General features: G+C 34.6%; 2 protein-coding genes across 2 annotated transcripts; both read right to left on the reverse strand.

The window, feature by feature from the left end:
* Window positions 1-233: 233 nt before the first annotated feature.
* LOC132281937 (cysteine-rich receptor-like protein kinase 10) lies at window positions 234-18127 on the reverse strand. Its single transcript, XM_059783587.1, has 13 exons — window positions 17469-18127; window positions 16294-16410; window positions 15991-16202; window positions 15660-15870; window positions 15317-15554; window positions 14880-15030; window positions 14474-14763; window positions 2686-2823; window positions 2405-2505; window positions 2085-2225; window positions 1867-1988; window positions 1130-1788; window positions 234-641 (listed from the first exon to the last, which is right to left on the reverse strand). The coding sequence occupies exons 1-12, from the start codon at window positions 18103-18105 to the stop codon at window positions 1573-1575; spliced, it is 2574 nt and encodes an 857-aa protein (XP_059639570.1). The 5' UTR covers window positions 18106-18127; the 3' UTR covers window positions 234-641; window positions 1130-1572.
* Window positions 375-1377, reverse strand: LOC132281927 (cysteine-rich receptor-like protein kinase 10). Its single transcript, XM_059783580.1, has 3 exons — window positions 1130-1377; window positions 784-934; window positions 375-641 (listed from the first exon to the last, which is right to left on the reverse strand). The coding sequence occupies exons 1-3, from the start codon at window positions 1375-1377 to the stop codon at window positions 375-377; spliced, it is 666 nt and encodes a 221-aa protein (XP_059639563.1).
* Window positions 18128-18959: the final 832 nt, after the last annotated feature.

Here is an 18959-nt window from a genome sequence, read left to right on the forward strand (position 1 = left end):
TTTCAATTGACTTAGTTAGACATCAACACTAGAAAATAGGCTAGCCTTTTATTGGCCATGTTGTAGTGAATGATTTGACTATTTGACTTAACTAGTAATTGTAGTGAACGTTATGATTAAAGGATAAAATTTAAAATGTAGTATAATATTATGTTGGACAAACGGTAAAAATTCATGAAAAATATATTGGGATCCATTTCAGAGTATAGAAACATTAAAAAAAAAGCCAATAAATTCATATTATGTGAATACATTCATATCCTGTGCGATAAAAAGCTCATTTCATTTTACATCCTAAACTTGTCATTCTATCTAGGGTAAAGTTCAGTAATAGATGCTTCATTTCGAGACAACTCCTTTGACTTGCTTGTACGTTAATTCGACTTAAATCCATTTGGCGAGCTCAAGTACTCTGTTCTGCTGTGAACAAAGAATGCAGGTTCTAGAGGCAATGGTAGACTAACAGAAAGACTGTTGAGCATGACACTTACAGATGCCATAGAGGGCCTCGCTACCATATCTTCTTGAACACACAACAAGCCTATATGGATGCATCGGACCACTTCATTTCTTGAATAAGAGTTCTTCAATGTTGAATCCATCAATTCCAATGGTGTCCCATTTCTCCATTGTTTCCAAGCCTGCAATAATATGTGAAGTGGTGTTCAGAGTTTTGGTATTGTCATTTTTTTTTTTTTTTTGTTCTTCAATGTGGATATGATGATACTGACAATAATAAAGGGGCAAAAAAAAAAAAAATTGCAATATTATGTTTGCACTAACATAACTCGAAAGGCTCTCAGCAGAGCTTGATTGATGGAAATACCTATTCTTCTTGCCACTTATAATCTCTAGAACTAAAACACCAAAACTAAACACATCTGACTTCACAGAAAACTTTCCATGCATTATGTATTCTGGAGGCATGTAACCACTACAAGAAAGAACCATTCGTTAGTCGAGGGCAAATTTATATATACACACACAAATTAAAAAACAACAAAAGGTCCTTTTTACATGTTATTTTAAATTAGTAACAGTCGTTCTTAGAGCCAATAATTCTACACAAATAGTTCTAAATTGTATTCCAATTTTTAGAAAGAAGACAATAGAGAAATTGAGAACTTACAATGTCCTAGCTATTGTTCTTGTATTTCGTTGAGATTGATCCACACCAAAAATCTTTGCCGTGCCAAAATCTGAAATTTTAGGATTCATCTTCCGGTCTAACAAAATATTGCTAGCTTTGAGATCACGATGAATTATTCTTGGCTGGAAATCTTCATAAACATAAAGCATCCCTCTGGCTATACCTTCTATAATATTATAACGTCTTGACCAATCCCATTGTCTTTGTTTTTCGGGATCTACATTCATAAAAATAGAGAGTCAACTCAAATTTGAATAATCAGATTTAGAATTATTCAATTAAATAAACTCAAAAAAAAAAAAAATAAATAAAATAAATATTTGTCGTATTAGTAAATGAAATATTAAACCATGGCAATCATACACATGTTGTTATTAAACTCAAAAGATAAAAAGAAAATTCAAAACAAATGTTCAAAGGGTCTAACCGAACAAAAAATGGTCAAGACTTTTGTTACAAATATATTCATAAATGAGTATCTTCTCCTCTTCAGTGAGGCAAAATCCCATTAGTCTGGCAAGATTTCTATGTTGAAGCTTGGCTACCACAACCACCTCATTCTTAAATTCTGTAGCGCCTTGTGCAGAGGTCTGGGATAGCTTCTTCACAGCTATATCTTGTCCATCAGGGAGACTACCCTGTAAATATGTAAAAATTAGTTAGTAAATAGAATTTTTGTCAAGCTTTTATGACTTAATTTCAAGAGAACTTTTTACCTTGTAGACCTGACCAAACCCGCCTTGATCTATCTTGTTATCAATGGAGAAGTTGTTTGTGGCTGCTCCAATCGTACCCAAATCAAATTGCAAGGATTCTACAGTTGTAATATCACTCCCAACTACACAGCCAAAGAATTGAAGTGTTGAATTACTTAATTTCATCGCAACTATTATTATTTGATTCAGGAAATGAAATTGTTAATTCGTTTCCTTACCGTTTTCTTTTTCTATAGTATAATTCTGTTTTCTGGCTCTCCTAACTAGGAAGCACAAGCCTACTGAGAGAAGTACCGCTGACACACCTATTGAAGCAACAACGGCGATAATTGTTGTTTTGAACGAAATTTTCCTTTCCCCTGCATCAACAAAAAATTTATTTACATCCTCAGAAGTTAATCACAGTCCAAAACTTTTGATCATAATTAACAAGCTTAAAACATCAAAATCAGTTTATTTTGAATATACATTAATCTACTAAATGAACTCACAATTAGATGGTCTATAAACAAACACTTATTATGCTTTGAAATTTTACCTTTAGGACTTGCTAAAGGGTTTGGAGGAGGTGGAGGCAGTGTTGGTGTTGGCGGTTGTGGGTCGGTGGCTGTGTAATTGAAAAATGGGTACATCTCGTACCTAATATAACAACTGGGAAGAAAAATGCCCGCCCCTCGCTTTCCAACAAAGTAAATTGGTATATAAGACATGGCTCCTCGTAGGCATCTATCACAATCAATCTGGGATAAATCTTGTGTGCACTGCGTTAGGCTATATAGCTTCTGAAAAGTTGTGAAGTTGACTTCTTAAGTTGCAAACCTGATAACGTTTCCAGACACATCATTTGAAGCCCGAGTCGCTAAACCATCCATAGTTTCTCCCAGCAATTGCATAAATCGGTCTTGTTCTGTGATATTGTTCGCATCATACAATAAGATTGGCGGTAGTGAATCCTCCCTGGTGGAGAAAAAAGAGTGGTTGGCATAACGTAACAGGCACTTTTCTAACTAAATAACTGCCCTTTTCTGGTTGGGGCAAAGTTTCACTATTTCTGTGACTGCACGAGCCACACAATCTTGACACTTATTTGTACCCGCGATATCACCACGACAAAGAAAGAGTCCATAAGCCACGTTGGGGGCGTCAAGACCGGCTGTTGCATTGTAAAATCCGTTAATATTGTTGGTAGCATTGGAAGAAAAAGAGGAGAAGAGGAGATTGAGATTAGATTGAAAAGTACTGTTATTGGGAGTGTATGTAAATGTAATTGTTGTATTAAAACATGAATGGGATGGGGCAACTTTAGTAATAGTATTGGGAATGAGCAACCAAAGAATGGTAACAATAACAAATGTGTTAGAGAAACTGTACGTGTAAACAGAAAACACATAATTAATTAATAAAGCACAGTGAGACAGGAAAAAAAGGAAATTTGAAGTTGTTATATATTAAAGTGGAAACTGTGTTTTAAGAGCTAGCTAGCGTGTATTCTGGTGGACGTACGTATGGAGGTGAGGAAGGAGAGAGATTGATAGGGACAAAAGTGAAGACTTTAATAGTTTGAAGGAGAAAATTCCGCATTTCCAATTCATGGACTCTCTCTACATCTACATGCAGTCATCCACTTTAAATCCATAAGTTATTAGACACCAGACTCGTCATCGTTTTACGTATTCACATTGCAAAATTTCCTTTGAAATTTCGAAGAGCTTACTACACTTTTATCGTTACCATAAGGCAATCAAAGTCAATCAAAGTCTGAATCACCTCTAATGGACTGTAATTTCCTAAAAATTATATCTTTGGGCATAATTTGTAAACTAAATTTCCAAAATTTAGAAGAGAGGCTAGTTCATGTTGTTTCCTTCCGTGAATTATTTTTAGCTGGAAAGAAAAGTATTTCTAATGCACTTGATGTAAGACAGTCTTATTAAGTTTTATATTATTTTTATTTTAAGGTTTTTAATTGCCTCGGTGTGAATGTGGTAAGTGTTATATGTAGATTAAAAACCTTTATATGACATAACGTATTTTAAAGTCATGATGGCCGTGAATGTTGGGATATGTGTGCCCTAACATAGCAAATTCTTATTTTGGATTGTAAAAGTCATGGTTCCTTATCTGAATATTATTATTAAAGCATTATACAATTGGTGAATGGAATGTATTATTTTTCGGTTCATTATGGAATTGATTGTGTCCACTTGATTACAAGATATATTTATATATGTATGTAATGGCAATTAATACTATGTTATAAATTAGTAATCATATATGGTTCAAAGTCGGTAATTATGGATGGACATTTAATTAGTAAGACTTGAACCGAGTCTACGATAGATTGAGATATATTGCGAGAGCTGTCGTATGCAATTGCTCTCTATCACAGTCATGACTTTTGACTCTTAAGCATGAGAGAAGTATAAACTCTTTTATTAATTAATAATTACTTTGATTTGTTCGGCGGATGCCTCAGGATCCTTAGATCGGCACTTTGGGTAGTTATGTAATTAATAGTTAGAGGTCTATATTCTCAATATTTGTATCAGTGCTTTTCGTATTTATTTTGTTTTGATTATGGTTGATCACAAATTAAATTCGAAGGCATTCATATGTTTTAGACAAATATTTTCTATATATATTTATTTAGTAAATTATTATTTTTGTCAAATAAATATTTTATTGTGATCGAGCTGGAAATAATCAAAGGTAAGAAAATAATTATATTGTCAGATTGATGGCTTTAATTATCCGATAAATAATTATGTACAGAGGGGTCAAAGTGCAACATTGACTTAGAGGTTATTTACTATTTAATTGGAGTGCAATTAATTTATTTTAGTAAAGTAGAAATTAATTTATGAATTAATTGAATTGGGTCCATGGTTTAATGGACCGGACCAATTATTAATTTATAGGAGCCAAGAAAATAGTAAGCCCAAAAGGATTCTCACCAATAGCCCAAGTTGATATTGGAGTCCTTTTAGAATTGAGAAAGTTGATTTAGAGATGGAGAATGATTTATTATTTCCTTATTTTTATTTTTATTTTGCCTATATATACATGGGTTCATGTATATTTTTAGTGTGACTTTCAGAACAAGAAAAAGGAATACACTTTCTCTCTTTAGATTTTAGGGTTTGTTTTCTCTTCTAAAAGGAGGCTACCACAAGCCTAGACTCCAAGGTTATTTATCAAGGCATATTGGTGATTCCTAAAGGGAAGATTATAATCAAGAAGAAGGAAAAATGATCTTGCTAAAGGGATCTATAATAAGTGAGAATATTCACTTTAGAGGAAAGATTAAAATGTTTACTCGGACCTTTGATGTAAATATTCAATCTGTTTATTGAATGATACATCATCTTTTATTTATTTTTGAATAAAACTTGTCTCTATGTGATGAATCAAGATCTATGATTGCAAATCCCTTAAAAGTTTTTAAAAACTTGCACGTTTCCCAATAGTGGTATCAGAACATGATTTGATTCATTACTAGAGATCATGTGTTTTTCAAAATCATCTTCATGGATCCAAATCATATATACATATATATATTTATTGATGTATGTTGATGTATGATTTATTATGTTGATATATATTGATACATGATGATGTATATATAATTGTGAATGAATGATGATGTGTGTTTGGGTCATGGATGAAATTTATATGTATATTGAATGAAATTTTATCTTTGGATGAATGTAATTAAGACTTTGATTTAGCCGTTTGAAAATTCAATGATGTAATTTAATTTTTTTCATTATATTTCAAATTGTAAGTATTTATTAAAGTCATGTAATATTCATCAAAGGATGCTATGAAGCTTTAAGAGGGTCCGAAAGGGTGAAATTATGCTTCAGTAATTTTCTGGAATTTTTCTGAAATTTTTCTGGAATTTTTTGAGGTTTAATTTAATTTTCTAGGAATTTTTCTAGAATTTTTCGGTGTTTTTCCCGTGGCGGGAGCATCGCCGGCTGTGAGAAGAGATGTCGGAGGAGGTAGGAATCAAGTGCATCTCAGTTATGGTGAGCCTGGAGCATGAGCAGCACGTGCAAGGAGATGGAGGTGACAGGGACATGCTGGCGCGTGAGATTCACGTGCCAGCACAATGCATGTGCACTCCACGCGTGTGAAGACGGGTGGAGGAGCGTCCAGGGGCGTTTCATGCACCACAATGCGCCCCAGGCCCGTGCCAGCGCGTGGGGACGCGTGCCTTCACCTGCTGCATGCCCCAGGCGCGTGCGAGTGCGTGTGGGGCCCTCCAGGCGCGTTCCAAGCGGCATTTCGCTTCTCTGAACGTGTACCAGCTTCCTACAGGTGTTTACAGACTGTTGAAGGACGCCAATATAGCAAGAATAGTGTTTAAATGTTAAAAGCTGAATTCATTGGCCATTTAAATTGCTTCTGTCTGTGATTTGATTATTTATGTGATGCATGGAATAATTTAATACTGATTATAATTGTTCATGCATTGGATCCATGATTTTTTATCTAAATGGCTTTATTTATATCAATTAAATTATGAAGATAAATTGGATTAGATTGCTAATTAATTTCAGGGCATTTATTGGAAAACGAAAAATTATTTTTATAAATTATTTTTGCCTCAAATTAAATATTAGTGAATCATTTAAAATCCATATATTTTCTAAATTCAATTGGATTAAAATCAAGACGTTTTGCATGCATTAAATTATGAATAGTAAAACTCTAGTTATATATAATTAAAAATTGAGTGGGAGCGGGAATTTTTATACATTACTCCATGGCCTTCGTAATTATAACCATTGTGATTAGATCTTTAAAAATAAGGCCCCATGCATGATTTAAAGAATTTAGATTACAGGAATGGTTGTCTCACAAAAATATATTTATTAAATGACCATTATAGTTAGATCTTTAAAAATAAGGCCCTACGCATGATTTAAAGAGTCTAAACTATGAATGGCAATATATTTAATATGTGTTTTTTCATTGGAGCATTAATTACGTTATATACTCAATCTAAAATCAATAGTATTAGCTCTCCAACGGAGTGGTCTATACTAGGTGATTTTAGAGAGGCTAAACTTAATCGGGAATTATTTCATATATAGATAAGGCATTGTCTAAAAAAATATGGAAATAATGAGTTTTTTTCATCAATAAGCAATAATGAATTCCGCCAACCGGATAAGTTATTGGCATATTGATTATCCGATTTTTCATGCAATGTGGTTAAGGGACCCACAATTAATTATTTATTTTATTTTGCATGATTATTTTTTATTCACTTTATTTATTGTATGAATGTTTTTATTTTCAGATTTATCATGATTAGTCCATTCAGTTCACTTGCAAACATACTAAAAGAAAATCGATTAACTGGACCTAATTATATCGATTGGAAAAGGCAATTAGATATTGTACTTACATATGAGGGGTTGAATTATGTGTTTACTACTCCTAGACCTTCTCCATCTTTGCCTGAGGATCATCCTGAGGAGCATGAAGTTTTTAAGAAATGGAATAAAGCAGATGAGATGACTAGGTGCTACATTTTTGCTTCACTCTCAAATGTACTCCAAAGTCAACATCTTCAATATCTCACTTCTGCAGACATCATGCTTAACCTCAAGGAAATGTTTAGGCAAATTGGTAAGAGTGCACGCCAAAATGCTATAACAAACTTAATGACCATCAAGATGGTCCAAGGTACTTCAGTTTGGGAACATGCTTAAAAAATGATTGGTTTTCTAAATGAACTTGAGATCTTTGGATGCAACTTGGATGGTGAACTTCAGGTTGACATGATTATCACTTCATTGCCAGACTCATTTAACTCTTTTAGGATTAATTATTCTATGAATAAGCTTGAGTACTCACTCGCTGAACTTCTGAATGAGTTGGTAACCTTTGAAGGGACAATCAAAAGTAAGGGTGCATCTATTAACTACACTCAGTTTGCTGGACCATCCACTTCTAGGCCCAAGAGGAGGGGCAAGAAAAAGAAGAAGGATGGTGCCCAAACTGTGCTTGTGCCAAACAAAGTGATCAAAAAGGATAAGGGGAAGAAGAAAGTGCGGGTTGAAGGCGAAGGAAACTGCTTCCATTGCGGTCAACCGGGTCATTGGAAACCTAACTACCCAACACTTCACACGCAAGGCAAAGGAAAATGTATATTCATTGTTGAGGTATGTAATGTGGTTGAATCTATAGATTCCTGGTGCATAGATTCTAGAGCCACTAATCATGTTTGCAATTCATTGCAGGGATTCCAGGAGTCCAGAAGCCTCAATGAAGGAGAGATATACTTACATATGGGATCTAATGCCAAGCTGGAAGCTAAAGCAGTGGGAGTGGTTCATATGCAGTTTAATAGTGAGAGGAGTCTTATTTTAGAAAATTGTCTTTATGCACCAAATGTTAGGCGCAATTTAATTTCAGTTTCTTCGTTGGTTTGCAAAAACTATATTTTTATTTTTGGAAAAAATGTTTTAATTAAATTAAATGGTTGTGTTATAACTTCTGGTGCATTGAAAGATAGTCTATATATTTTAACTCCTAGCTTATATCAAATGCAAAATTATGAATTAAATGCAACTTCATCTAGATTGAATGTTAAAAGAAAAACAGTTTCTCCAAACTCATTGTATCATTGGCATCTACGATTAGGTCACATCAATCAAAATAGGATTCAAAGGTTGGTTAAAGAAGGTTTATTACCTTGTGAATCCTGTATTAAAGGAAAGATGACTCGAAGGGCTTACTCAGCCAAAGGATATAAAGCCAAAGAATAATTAGGGTTGGTGCACATAGACGTGTGTGGTCCCATGAACACCCAAGCAAGTGGAAGGTTTGAGTACTTCATCACTTTTATTGATGATTATTCACGTTTTGGATATATTTACCTAATGCGAGACAAGTCAGAAGTTTATGGAAAATTCCGTGAGTTTCAGGCGGAAGTGGAGCGTAGATTAGGTATACTTATCAAAACACTTCGATCTGATCGAGGAGGTGAATACCTCTTGGGGGAGTTCAAGGATCATATGGTCAATGAGGGTATTGTGTGCCAGTTATCCGCACCTGACTCCCTTCAACAGAATGGAATGGCAGAAAGGAGAAACAGAACTTTGCTTAACATGGTTAGATCTATGATGAGTTTTGCTACATTACCTCTATCATTTTGGGGATTAGCTTTAGAATTAGCGATGTACATTTTAAGCTGTGTTCCATCCAAGTCTGTTTCGGGAACGCCATATGAGCTGTGGTTTGGACATAAACTTAGTTTAAATCACATGCATATATGAGGGTGTCCAGCACACGTGCGTAAGAAACAGGCAAATAAGTTGGAAGCAAGATCATATGCATGCTTATTTGTTAGCTATCAGATGCATGCTTATTTGTTAGCTATCCTAAGGGCACTAGAGGTGGATTATTTTATGATCCCAGGATTGTCAGCACTCATGCTGTTTACCTGGAAGAGGATTATATTATGAACCACAGACCTAGTAGCCAAATAGTGTTAGAGGAGATGGTTGACACATCAGATATACCCCCTATGGACACACCTAATATAAATACTGACAATGATGAGACACAAGAAATCCCTGTTGAATTACTATCATCTAGTACATCGATTCCTGCACCGGTCCTTCGGCGTAGTGGGAGGACTATCATCCGACCCGAAAAACTCACGCTTTTGGGTGAGGTCAATGAGGCTGTCCCCGATAAGCATGAGTCGGACCCAGTAAGCTATGCGGAAGCGTTAACCGATATAAATGCGAATCGTTGGAAAGATGCCATGAAATCAGAGTTGGAATCTATATATTCTAATAAAGTCTGGGATATTGTAGAACTTCCTAGTGGGGTTTAGCCCATTGGTTATAAGTGGATCTACAAAGGAAAGAGAGGAATGGATGGGAATGTTGAGACATTCAAAGCTAGAATGGTTGCCAAAGGCTTCACTCAACGTGAAGGTATTGATTATGAGGATACATTCTCACCAGTTGCAATGCTTAAATCTATTCGCATTCTTTTGGCCATTAATGCTTATTATGACTATGAGATATGGCAGATGGATGTTAAGACGGCATTTTTAAATGGCCATCTTGAACAAGACATCTACATGAGGTAACCAGACGGTTTCGTGGTTAAAGGTCGTGAGAACTATGTATGTAAGTTGAATAGGTCCATTTATGGACTTAAGCGAGCACATGGAACATTTGTTTTGATCAGGCAGTCAAATTATTTGGCTTTGAACAAAACGTGTTTGAATCTTGCGTTTACAAGAAAAAACAGGGTAATGTCATCATGATTCTCGTTTTATATGTTGATGACATCTTACTCATTGGTAATGATGTAGAGGCTTTGTCATCAGTTAAAAAGTGGTTATTCAATAAATTTGAAATGAAATATCTTGGAGAAGCAAGCTATATTCTTGGGATCAAGCTTATGTGAGATCGGGTTAAAAAGAAAATAGGCTTGTCTCAAGAGTCTTACATTGATAAAGTTCTGATCAGGTTTGGAATGGAAAACTCTAAGAAAGGGTTTTTGCCATTTAGGCATGGGTTGGCTCTTTCTAATGACCAGTTTCCCAAGACTGATAAAGAAATTGAGCAAATGAGGTGGGTACCATATGCTTCGGCAGTTGGTAATCTCATGTATGCCATGGTCTGTACTAGACCAGACATCTGCTACTCGGTAGGGATTGTCAGTAGATATTAGTCCAATCCTGGATTTGATCATTGGTCAGCTGTGAAGAATATCTTAAAATACCTTAGAAGAACTAAGAATCTCATGCTCGTTTATGGAGGTGATGATCTGGTTCCAGTCGGATATACGGATTCTGATTTTCAATCAAATCCAGATGCCAAGAGATCTACATCTGGATATGTGTTTAAGTTCAATGGAGGGGCAGTTAGTTGGAAGAGTGTCAAGCAGGGTTGTACTGCTGACTCAACCATGGAAGCAGAATACATTGCAATCTCTGTGGCAGCAAAAGAAGCTGTTTGGTTGAGAAACTTTCTAATTGAACTGGAGGTTGTGGAGCATATAGATCGGCCTATGACGCTTCATTGCGACAATAGTGCTACTATAGCCTAAACAAATGACCCAAAATTTCATAAAGGAACAAGACACATTCAGAGGAAACATCATGTGGTTCGTGATATAGTAAAGCGAGGAGATATACTTGTAGCCAAGATTGCATCGGAACATAACCTTGCTGATCCATTCACAAAGGCTTTACCGATCAAGATGATTGATCGTCATATGGAGAACATGGGAGTTAGATGTGATCCGAATTGGCTATAAGTGCAAGTGGGAGCTGTTGGGATATGTATGCTCTAGCATAGCAAATTCTTATTTTGGATTGTAAAAGTTATGGTTTCTTATCTGAATATTATTATTAAAGCATTATACAATTAGTGAATGGAATGTATTATTTTTCGATTCATTATGGAATTGATTGTGTCCACTTGATTACAAAATATATTTATATATGTATGTAATGGCAATTAATATTATATTATAAATTAGTAATCATAAATGGTTCAAAGTCGGTAATTATGGATGGACATTTAATTAGTTAAGACTTGAACCGAGTCCACGATAGATTGAGATATATTGCGAGAGCTGTCATATGCAATTGCTCTCTATCACAGTCATGGCTTTTGACTCTCAAGCATGAGAGAAGTATAAACTCTTTTATTAATTCATAATTACTTTGATTTGTTCGGCGGATACCTCGGGATCCTTAGATCGGCACTTTGGGTAATTATGTAATTAATAGTTAGAGATCTATATTCTCAATATTTGTATCAGTGCTTTTTGTATTTATTTTGTTTTGATTATAGTTGATCACAAATTAAATTCGAAGACATTCGTATGTTTTAGACAAATGTTTTCTATATATATTTATTTAGTAAATTATTATTTTTTTGTCAAATAAATATTTTATTATGGTCGATCCGGAAATAATCAAAAGTAACAAAATAATTATATTAATTATATTGTCAGATTGATGGCTTTAATTATCCGATAAATAATTATGCATAGAGGAGTCAAAGTGCAACATTGACTTAGAGGTTATTTACTATTTAATTGGAGTGCAATTAATTTTTTTTAGTGGAGTAGAAATTAATTTATGAATTAATTAAATTGGGTCCATGGTTTAATAACCGAACTAATTATTAATTTATAGTAAGCCCAAAAGGATTCTCACCAATAGCCTAAGTTGATATTGGAGTCCTGTTAGAATTGAAAAAGTTGATTTAGAGATGGAGAATGATTTATTATTTCCTTATTCTTATTTTTATTTTGCCTATATATACATGGGTCCATGTATATTTTAAGTGTGACTTTCAGAATAAGAAAAATGAATACACTTTCTCTCTCTAGATTTTAGGATTTGTTTTCTCTTCTAAAAGGAGGCTACCACAAGCCTAGACTCCAAGGTGATTCAGCAAGGCATATTGGTGATTCCTAAAGGGAAGATTATAATTAAGAAGAAGGAGAAATGATCTTGTTAAAGGGATCTACAATAAGTGAGAACATTCACTTTAGAGGAAAGATTAAAATGTTTACTCTGACATTTGATGTAAATATTCAATCTGTTTATTGAATGATATATCATCTTTTATTTGTTTTTGCATAAAACTTGTCTCTATGTGATGAATCAAAATCTATGATTGCAAATCCCTCAAAAGTTTTTAAAAACTTACACGTTTCCCAACAGTGAACCCATTAAAACTTCAGAGTTAAGCGTGCTAAACCTGAAGTAGTAGTAGGATGGGTGAGCCCCTTAAAAGTTTCTGATCCAAAAAAGCCAAAAACAAACAATATTATGTTTGGTTAGGGTAAGAGTTATTACATCATAGGACTTATGTTGTCACTTGATATCTCCCCAAATAATCTATTTATTTTGAAAACCTCTTATACCCCCTTCTTTACTATCGGGTAAAGTGTAAAAAAAAAACCCTTATAATTAAAAAAATGTGCAAAGAAGGATTCTCACGTCAAAAAATGGCGTGTGCAGGTCATGTGACCAAAAATACCTCTTCCATACCAATTTTACCTTTTTTGTGTTCCAAAATTGCCCTGACTCAATTCTGTATGGTATGTACAGCTTTCTCTCTATTTCTCTTATTTCTCTCACTAACCTCTTTCATTTTTCCGGCAGCTCTGTTTCTCTGTTCCTAAACTGCTTGAGAACTTGTAGTGAAGCTAATCGAATTTTTTTATGAAACAACAAATTTTGATCATTATATATTATTATTATTATTATTTTGATAAAATAACAAAAATTGATCTTTAATTACTATTTTTTTTACAATACAACAAAATTTGATCACAAAGTTATATATATATACACACACACACACACACACACACAAACACCTACACATATTTCATTAATTCAAGTTGGAAGTCGTGAAAATTCCATAAATTTATATAAGAAAAAAAATTCCGTAAATTTGATTCCATCCTGTGTCTTCTCAAAGAAATACTGTAATAAAATAAAAATAAAAATTGATAAAATAAAATAAAACAAAAAGGAAAAGCCCAAGCATGAAAGATTATTACATCATTTTGACATCTAGGGAGAGAATTTGAGAGAGAGACTTCTTTTTTTAGTTTTTCAGTTGCTACGCCATCCCGAGATTTTGTAAGAACATACTGAAGTTACAAGATCTTAGTAAGTGTTTTTTTTTTTTTTTTTTTTCAAAAATAATCAATTAAAATAGAAGATTTTTGCCAAAGATAAGAACAGAGAAAATTGAACTGTAATAAAAACTAAAATTGAATATTAATGGATCAATTTAAATTCAGATCATAGAAGAGACAAAATCAGATTATTTACATAAAAAAGAAATTACAAATTGGCTACTATTTACAAATAAACAAATGAACTACGAAATCAGTGAACTCAGTGATCAACGCAATCAGGCTAAAGCTATTCTCTGTCAAGAAAGTTGAATGTTCCTTTGCGAGAGAAATTGCAGCAGATTGGAATCTCCCAGCTTCTTTTTATGAGCCTGACCAGTCAAATCCTTTCTTCCATTTCGCAACCACTCAACTCACCCAAAATCCTCCACCTCTACCACCACCACCATTTCCACTGATCCCAACTTCTCAACACCTTCCCCGACCATAACCAGTAGTGTGGATTCTTCATGGTTTGTTGAGTCATGCCACCCGAGGATGTGGTTGAAGGTAGTTAATGCTAGGGATGCATAATGTTGTATTTGGGCTTTTGGGCCTAGCTCGGTTTAAGACTTCCTTGTAGGTTTCTTTGGGCCACTATAGTGGACTTTTATTTCTTGTTTCCATGCCCAGTTTTGTATGGGCGGAGGGACCTTCTTGTAATTTCATTCTTTTTTAATGAATTACTTATTTACCGAAAATAAAAAAAAAAAAAACCAAATGAACTACGAAAATCAAATTGAGAAGGAACAAAACCCAATATACAGAGGAAGAGCAAAAGCCAGTATACGACTCAAACAGACCCATCATATCCCATGGGGTTGTCAATATCGATAGATACTATATTTTCAGGTCATAAGGATCAAAATCCCAACCCATCAAAATACGATTTCCCAACCCATGCAAATAAAGTCACCTGGGTGATACATTTGAAATAGTTACTACATTATTGGAGCACGTCTTATTATCCTGTGAGGATTGTACTGTTTCAAAAGAAAATGCTGGTTGTGCTGGTCGAGGAAGAGTTATGGTGTCGCTTCCCAGCATGAGGACTACATATGACATGGTTGGCCTATGTGCTGGATCTTCCTGGACACATAACAATCCTATGTGGATGCATCTCAATACTTCCTCTGCCACAAAAGACTGCACAAGTAATGGGTCCATCATCTCCAACCCTTCGCTTTCACACCACAATTTCCATGCCTGTCATATCATACCACTCATCAATTTAATATTAGTAAAATTATTCACGAGCTAGATGGAAGTGCTACATACTTTAATTTGAATAAAATCACATTAATAAAATGATAGGAACGTACGAATGTAAGGAGGCTTTGACCATGTTCAGAATGGTAGAGGTTGTTGTTTCTTTTTCCACTCACTATTTCCAGTAGTAAAACTCCAAAACTATATACATCTGATTTAACAGAAAATAATCCCTGCATAGCATACTCTGGTGCCATATACCCACTATTTGGAACAAAAATAACAAATATAATGATATCAGATTAGATTCAACGCCCCAAATAAAATATATATATCTATATATATATACATATATATTATATATCAAATTAATTGCTACAAGCACTTTAGGAACTGGAGGATAACAGAGAATGCCAAGCTTCCATCACAACCTTTCCACTTACTGGCTTTGTTCAATATCATATAGAAAGAGGCCAATGTTGATACCGAAAATAATAATAATAATAATAATAAATTGAAATTAGAAAAGAAAAGAAAGGAAGAAGATTACTATGTTCCAACAACTCTATTTGTGTTAGCTTCAATTTGATTTCCTCCAAAAATTCTTGCCATTCCGAAGTCTGAAACTTTTGGATTCATCTCATGATCCAGCAAAATGTTGCTAGCTTTAAGGTCTCTATGAATAATTCTGAGTCGGGAATCTTCATGCAGGTACAAAATACCCCGAGCAATTGCATGAATAATTCTAAGGCGTATTTTCCAATCTAGTTGTGCACCTTTAGTGGAATCTACATTAAGGAAATAAAACAAAATGATATTAGCGTCTTACTTCTGTCAAGTATTCTTTTGCTTTGCTTGAAAAATTATAGTAGCTAGCAAGTAGAGGGTCAAACCAAAAAGGAAGAAATCTAAGCTCTTGTTGGACATGTATTCATAGATGAGCAGCAATTCGTTTCTGTCCAAACAGCAACCCAAGAGTCGGACAAGATTCCTGTGCTGTAGTTTTGCAATTAAAATAACTTCATTCTTGAACTCTTGCAGTCCTTGGCCTGAAGTTCTTGAGAGCCTCTTTACCGCAATTTCCTTTCCATCTTCTAATGTTCCCTTTAATTAAATAAATTTCCAGGTCATGCATTAAATACCATAATAATAAGACATTAATTCCAAGAGGCGGACAAGATATATAGCTGCTTGAAGAACTTGTAATAACACCACAAAATTTACTTTGTACACTGGACCAAATCCACCTTCTCCGAGCTTATTTTCTTCAGAAAATTGTTGTGTAGCTGCCTGTATGATATCCAATTGGATCAAAGGTAATTCTTGAGAATTCACCCCATTTTCTCCTTCTAAATTTTCAATCTCGTAGTGATGATTAAATATTCTATCATTTGCCAAGTTGATTAATTGAACCTCTTGGCTATTTTCTCTCTCTTCTGCAGGCAACAAGGACGTAGAAGGATAGAATTAGCTGACATAATGTCGAAGGTAATATATACAACTGTACGTGGTAACTGCATTACATACCTTTCTCTTTTCTTTTCCTTCTCCAATAGTAGTAAATACTGGACCCAAGCAGGGCTAACACAACAAATGATGGTACACTGGTGCTGATTGCAACTAATGCTCCATTTTTGCTCGTCTCTGAAAAGTAATTACTTTTTCTTTCAATCATCATGACCATTGGACACTAGTCTTCCATTTATAGACAATAACACGGGTAAACCCTTAGTCACACAATTCGCAGCACCGCTCTCAAGTTATGCAGTCGATTTGCGATTTGCGAGCGAATTCGTACAAAATCAGCGAATTCACTCTTTGCAATTTGTGAATTTATTAGAGTCCCAGTGATATGAAACACCTATCTTACCATATATGTATTTATTACTTACACTATTACTCAATATATATATTCCGTATTAATTACTTAAACTCCACCTGTGCCCCCATATGGCATTTCTATACTTCCATATATATACATATATATATATATATATATACTAATTATACATGTTTGAAAATATACTACTAAAAAACTTTCCAATTAGAGAATATTACAAATAAATCATGCATCTATTAGTGAGAAAAATTAGCTTATTGCTTTCAAAAATTTTAGACTTTAACGTTTTTGTGCTCTGGCTTTCGCTCCCAGTTTCGCACTCGTTCCCACTCTTGTGACTTAGGGTAAACCATCCTATAAATTTTAAAATTTTGTGTAACCTATCTAACAATTAAGGACCACACTACATATATGAAACTTATTGGGTGTATTAAAGAAGTTAAACAAATAGGTAGTAGCACTGTCAAATAAATGGATGTGTTTCATAACCAATTCTTATTAGCTTGTAAGAAAAAGTAAAGGGAGTTGGTAAAAAAATAAAATAAAATAAAATAAATTGACTGATATTTAGGCCGGCAGAAGACTGCTACAGAAGTCTACTGCAAAATCATCAGCTCTCAAATAACCTAATACCATATGAGCTGGGATTGGCTGCTATCAATCCAAACTCAGCTCAGAGGGAATCGAGAAACTTTTTAAGTTACCAAATAGATCATAAATAACTAGCTAGTGATGCAGTAGTCTACATAAAGAACAACAGTCGATAAATACCAAGAAAAATAATATAATTTTTATTTAGAAGTTTAAAAGCAATAAAAGTGTGTGCTAATTAATGCATTTATATGATGTAGGTGTCCTGTACCCGGTGGTGGTGGTGGCAGGGCCGGTGGTGGCAGCAGTGGCGGTGGTGGTGCATCCATGATGTTGTCACCATAAAAAATATAGTACTCAAACCTTAGATTGCAGCTGGGTAAATTAACTCTGGCTCCCCAATTAAGCTGTCCATTAGAAGATCTTGGAATCCATGTAGCAGCGTCATCTAGGCAATCGATGCATTGCTGCTTAGATAAATCAGGGGTGCACTGCACAAGCGCAAATAACATTCGGAAGTCCAGTGCTTGCTCGTTCCCCGTTGCAAACTTGAGATTAGAGTCACCTGATGCAGCTTTGTCCTTTAGGCGGTTCAACAAGGTTGTCAGCTTCTCAATCTGATCCACATTGGATGCATTATGGGGGTTATCCATAGCGAAAGGAGGCGAAGTTTCCATCTTATGGAATATAGAGCGGTAGGAATAACGCAACGTACAATTGTCATACCATACAATTGCCTCCTTTTTGTTAGGACACTTTTCTGTGATTATAGCACTAGATTCACCGACGCAAACACGACAGATATCGATCCCAACATCTCCTCTACAAAATGCGATTGCATTAACTGTGTCATTGTTTTCGCCGTAGGAGGAATTATAAAAGCCATAGTAGTTGATGTCAGAAGCCATAGAGGAGAGGAGGGTGTCAAGGTTTGCCTTGTACCTACTATCATTGCTGTAGTTGATACTGAAACAACTGTGACCCATGTAGGCAGCAGCTGGCTGACTAATGTACTGGAGGAGACCAACAACAAAAACAACTATGAAGAAAAGCTGCCTCCAGGAACCTATTATTAACATTGTATTTGTGTGTGTCTCTCACTCTCACACCCTCGATTTTTGTAATCTCTAAAATGGCATTCAACTGCAAGGGTTTTAATATGAAATTTGTGGTTGCCTAATAATTCATCTATTGTCCAACCACCTTATATTGAAAAAGTATACGCCGAAAATGTCAACAGGCCATTCATTATATATTGATAGATAGACCTAAATGGGCCCACTTATATTTTTCATCAGGTGCGAAGGACCGGCAAGGCAAGAGGTACAAAAAATATCCACTTATGGACCCACTTTTAAGCTCACCAAACAAAAAATTTAATATATTATCCTAAACATAAAATAATAGAACCCTAAAAATTTTGAATCCCAATGTTTCACTTAGAGCATCCGGGCGGCACTCTCTTTAGAATATATCTGTGTTAGTTATGAGAGAAAAGTGGACGGTATGGTGAAAGAAATAGAATATCTGTCTTGTGGGACCTACAACCATTGTCTAAACCTTTGTCCACAGATAGAGAAGCCTTTGGAGAACACTCTATTTTTTGTTTCCTTTGTTTAATCAATGACTGAAGGAAAAAAGCAAAAGGCAAATATGGATGAGATAAATTAAAATAATAATAAAATAATAATAAAATAATAAATAAAGAATGAGATAATTGGGTTCCACACCATGGCACATATGGATTAAAAAAAAATAAAAT

This window comes from Cornus florida, unplaced genomic scaffold (assembly GCF_030987335.1).
Source record: "Cornus florida cultivar Cherokee Brave unplaced genomic scaffold, ASM3098733v1 CherokeeBrave_3.0.0_Hap2_Chr01, whole genome shotgun sequence".
NCBI lineage: Eukaryota > Viridiplantae > Streptophyta > Magnoliopsida > Cornales > Cornaceae > Cornus > Cornus florida.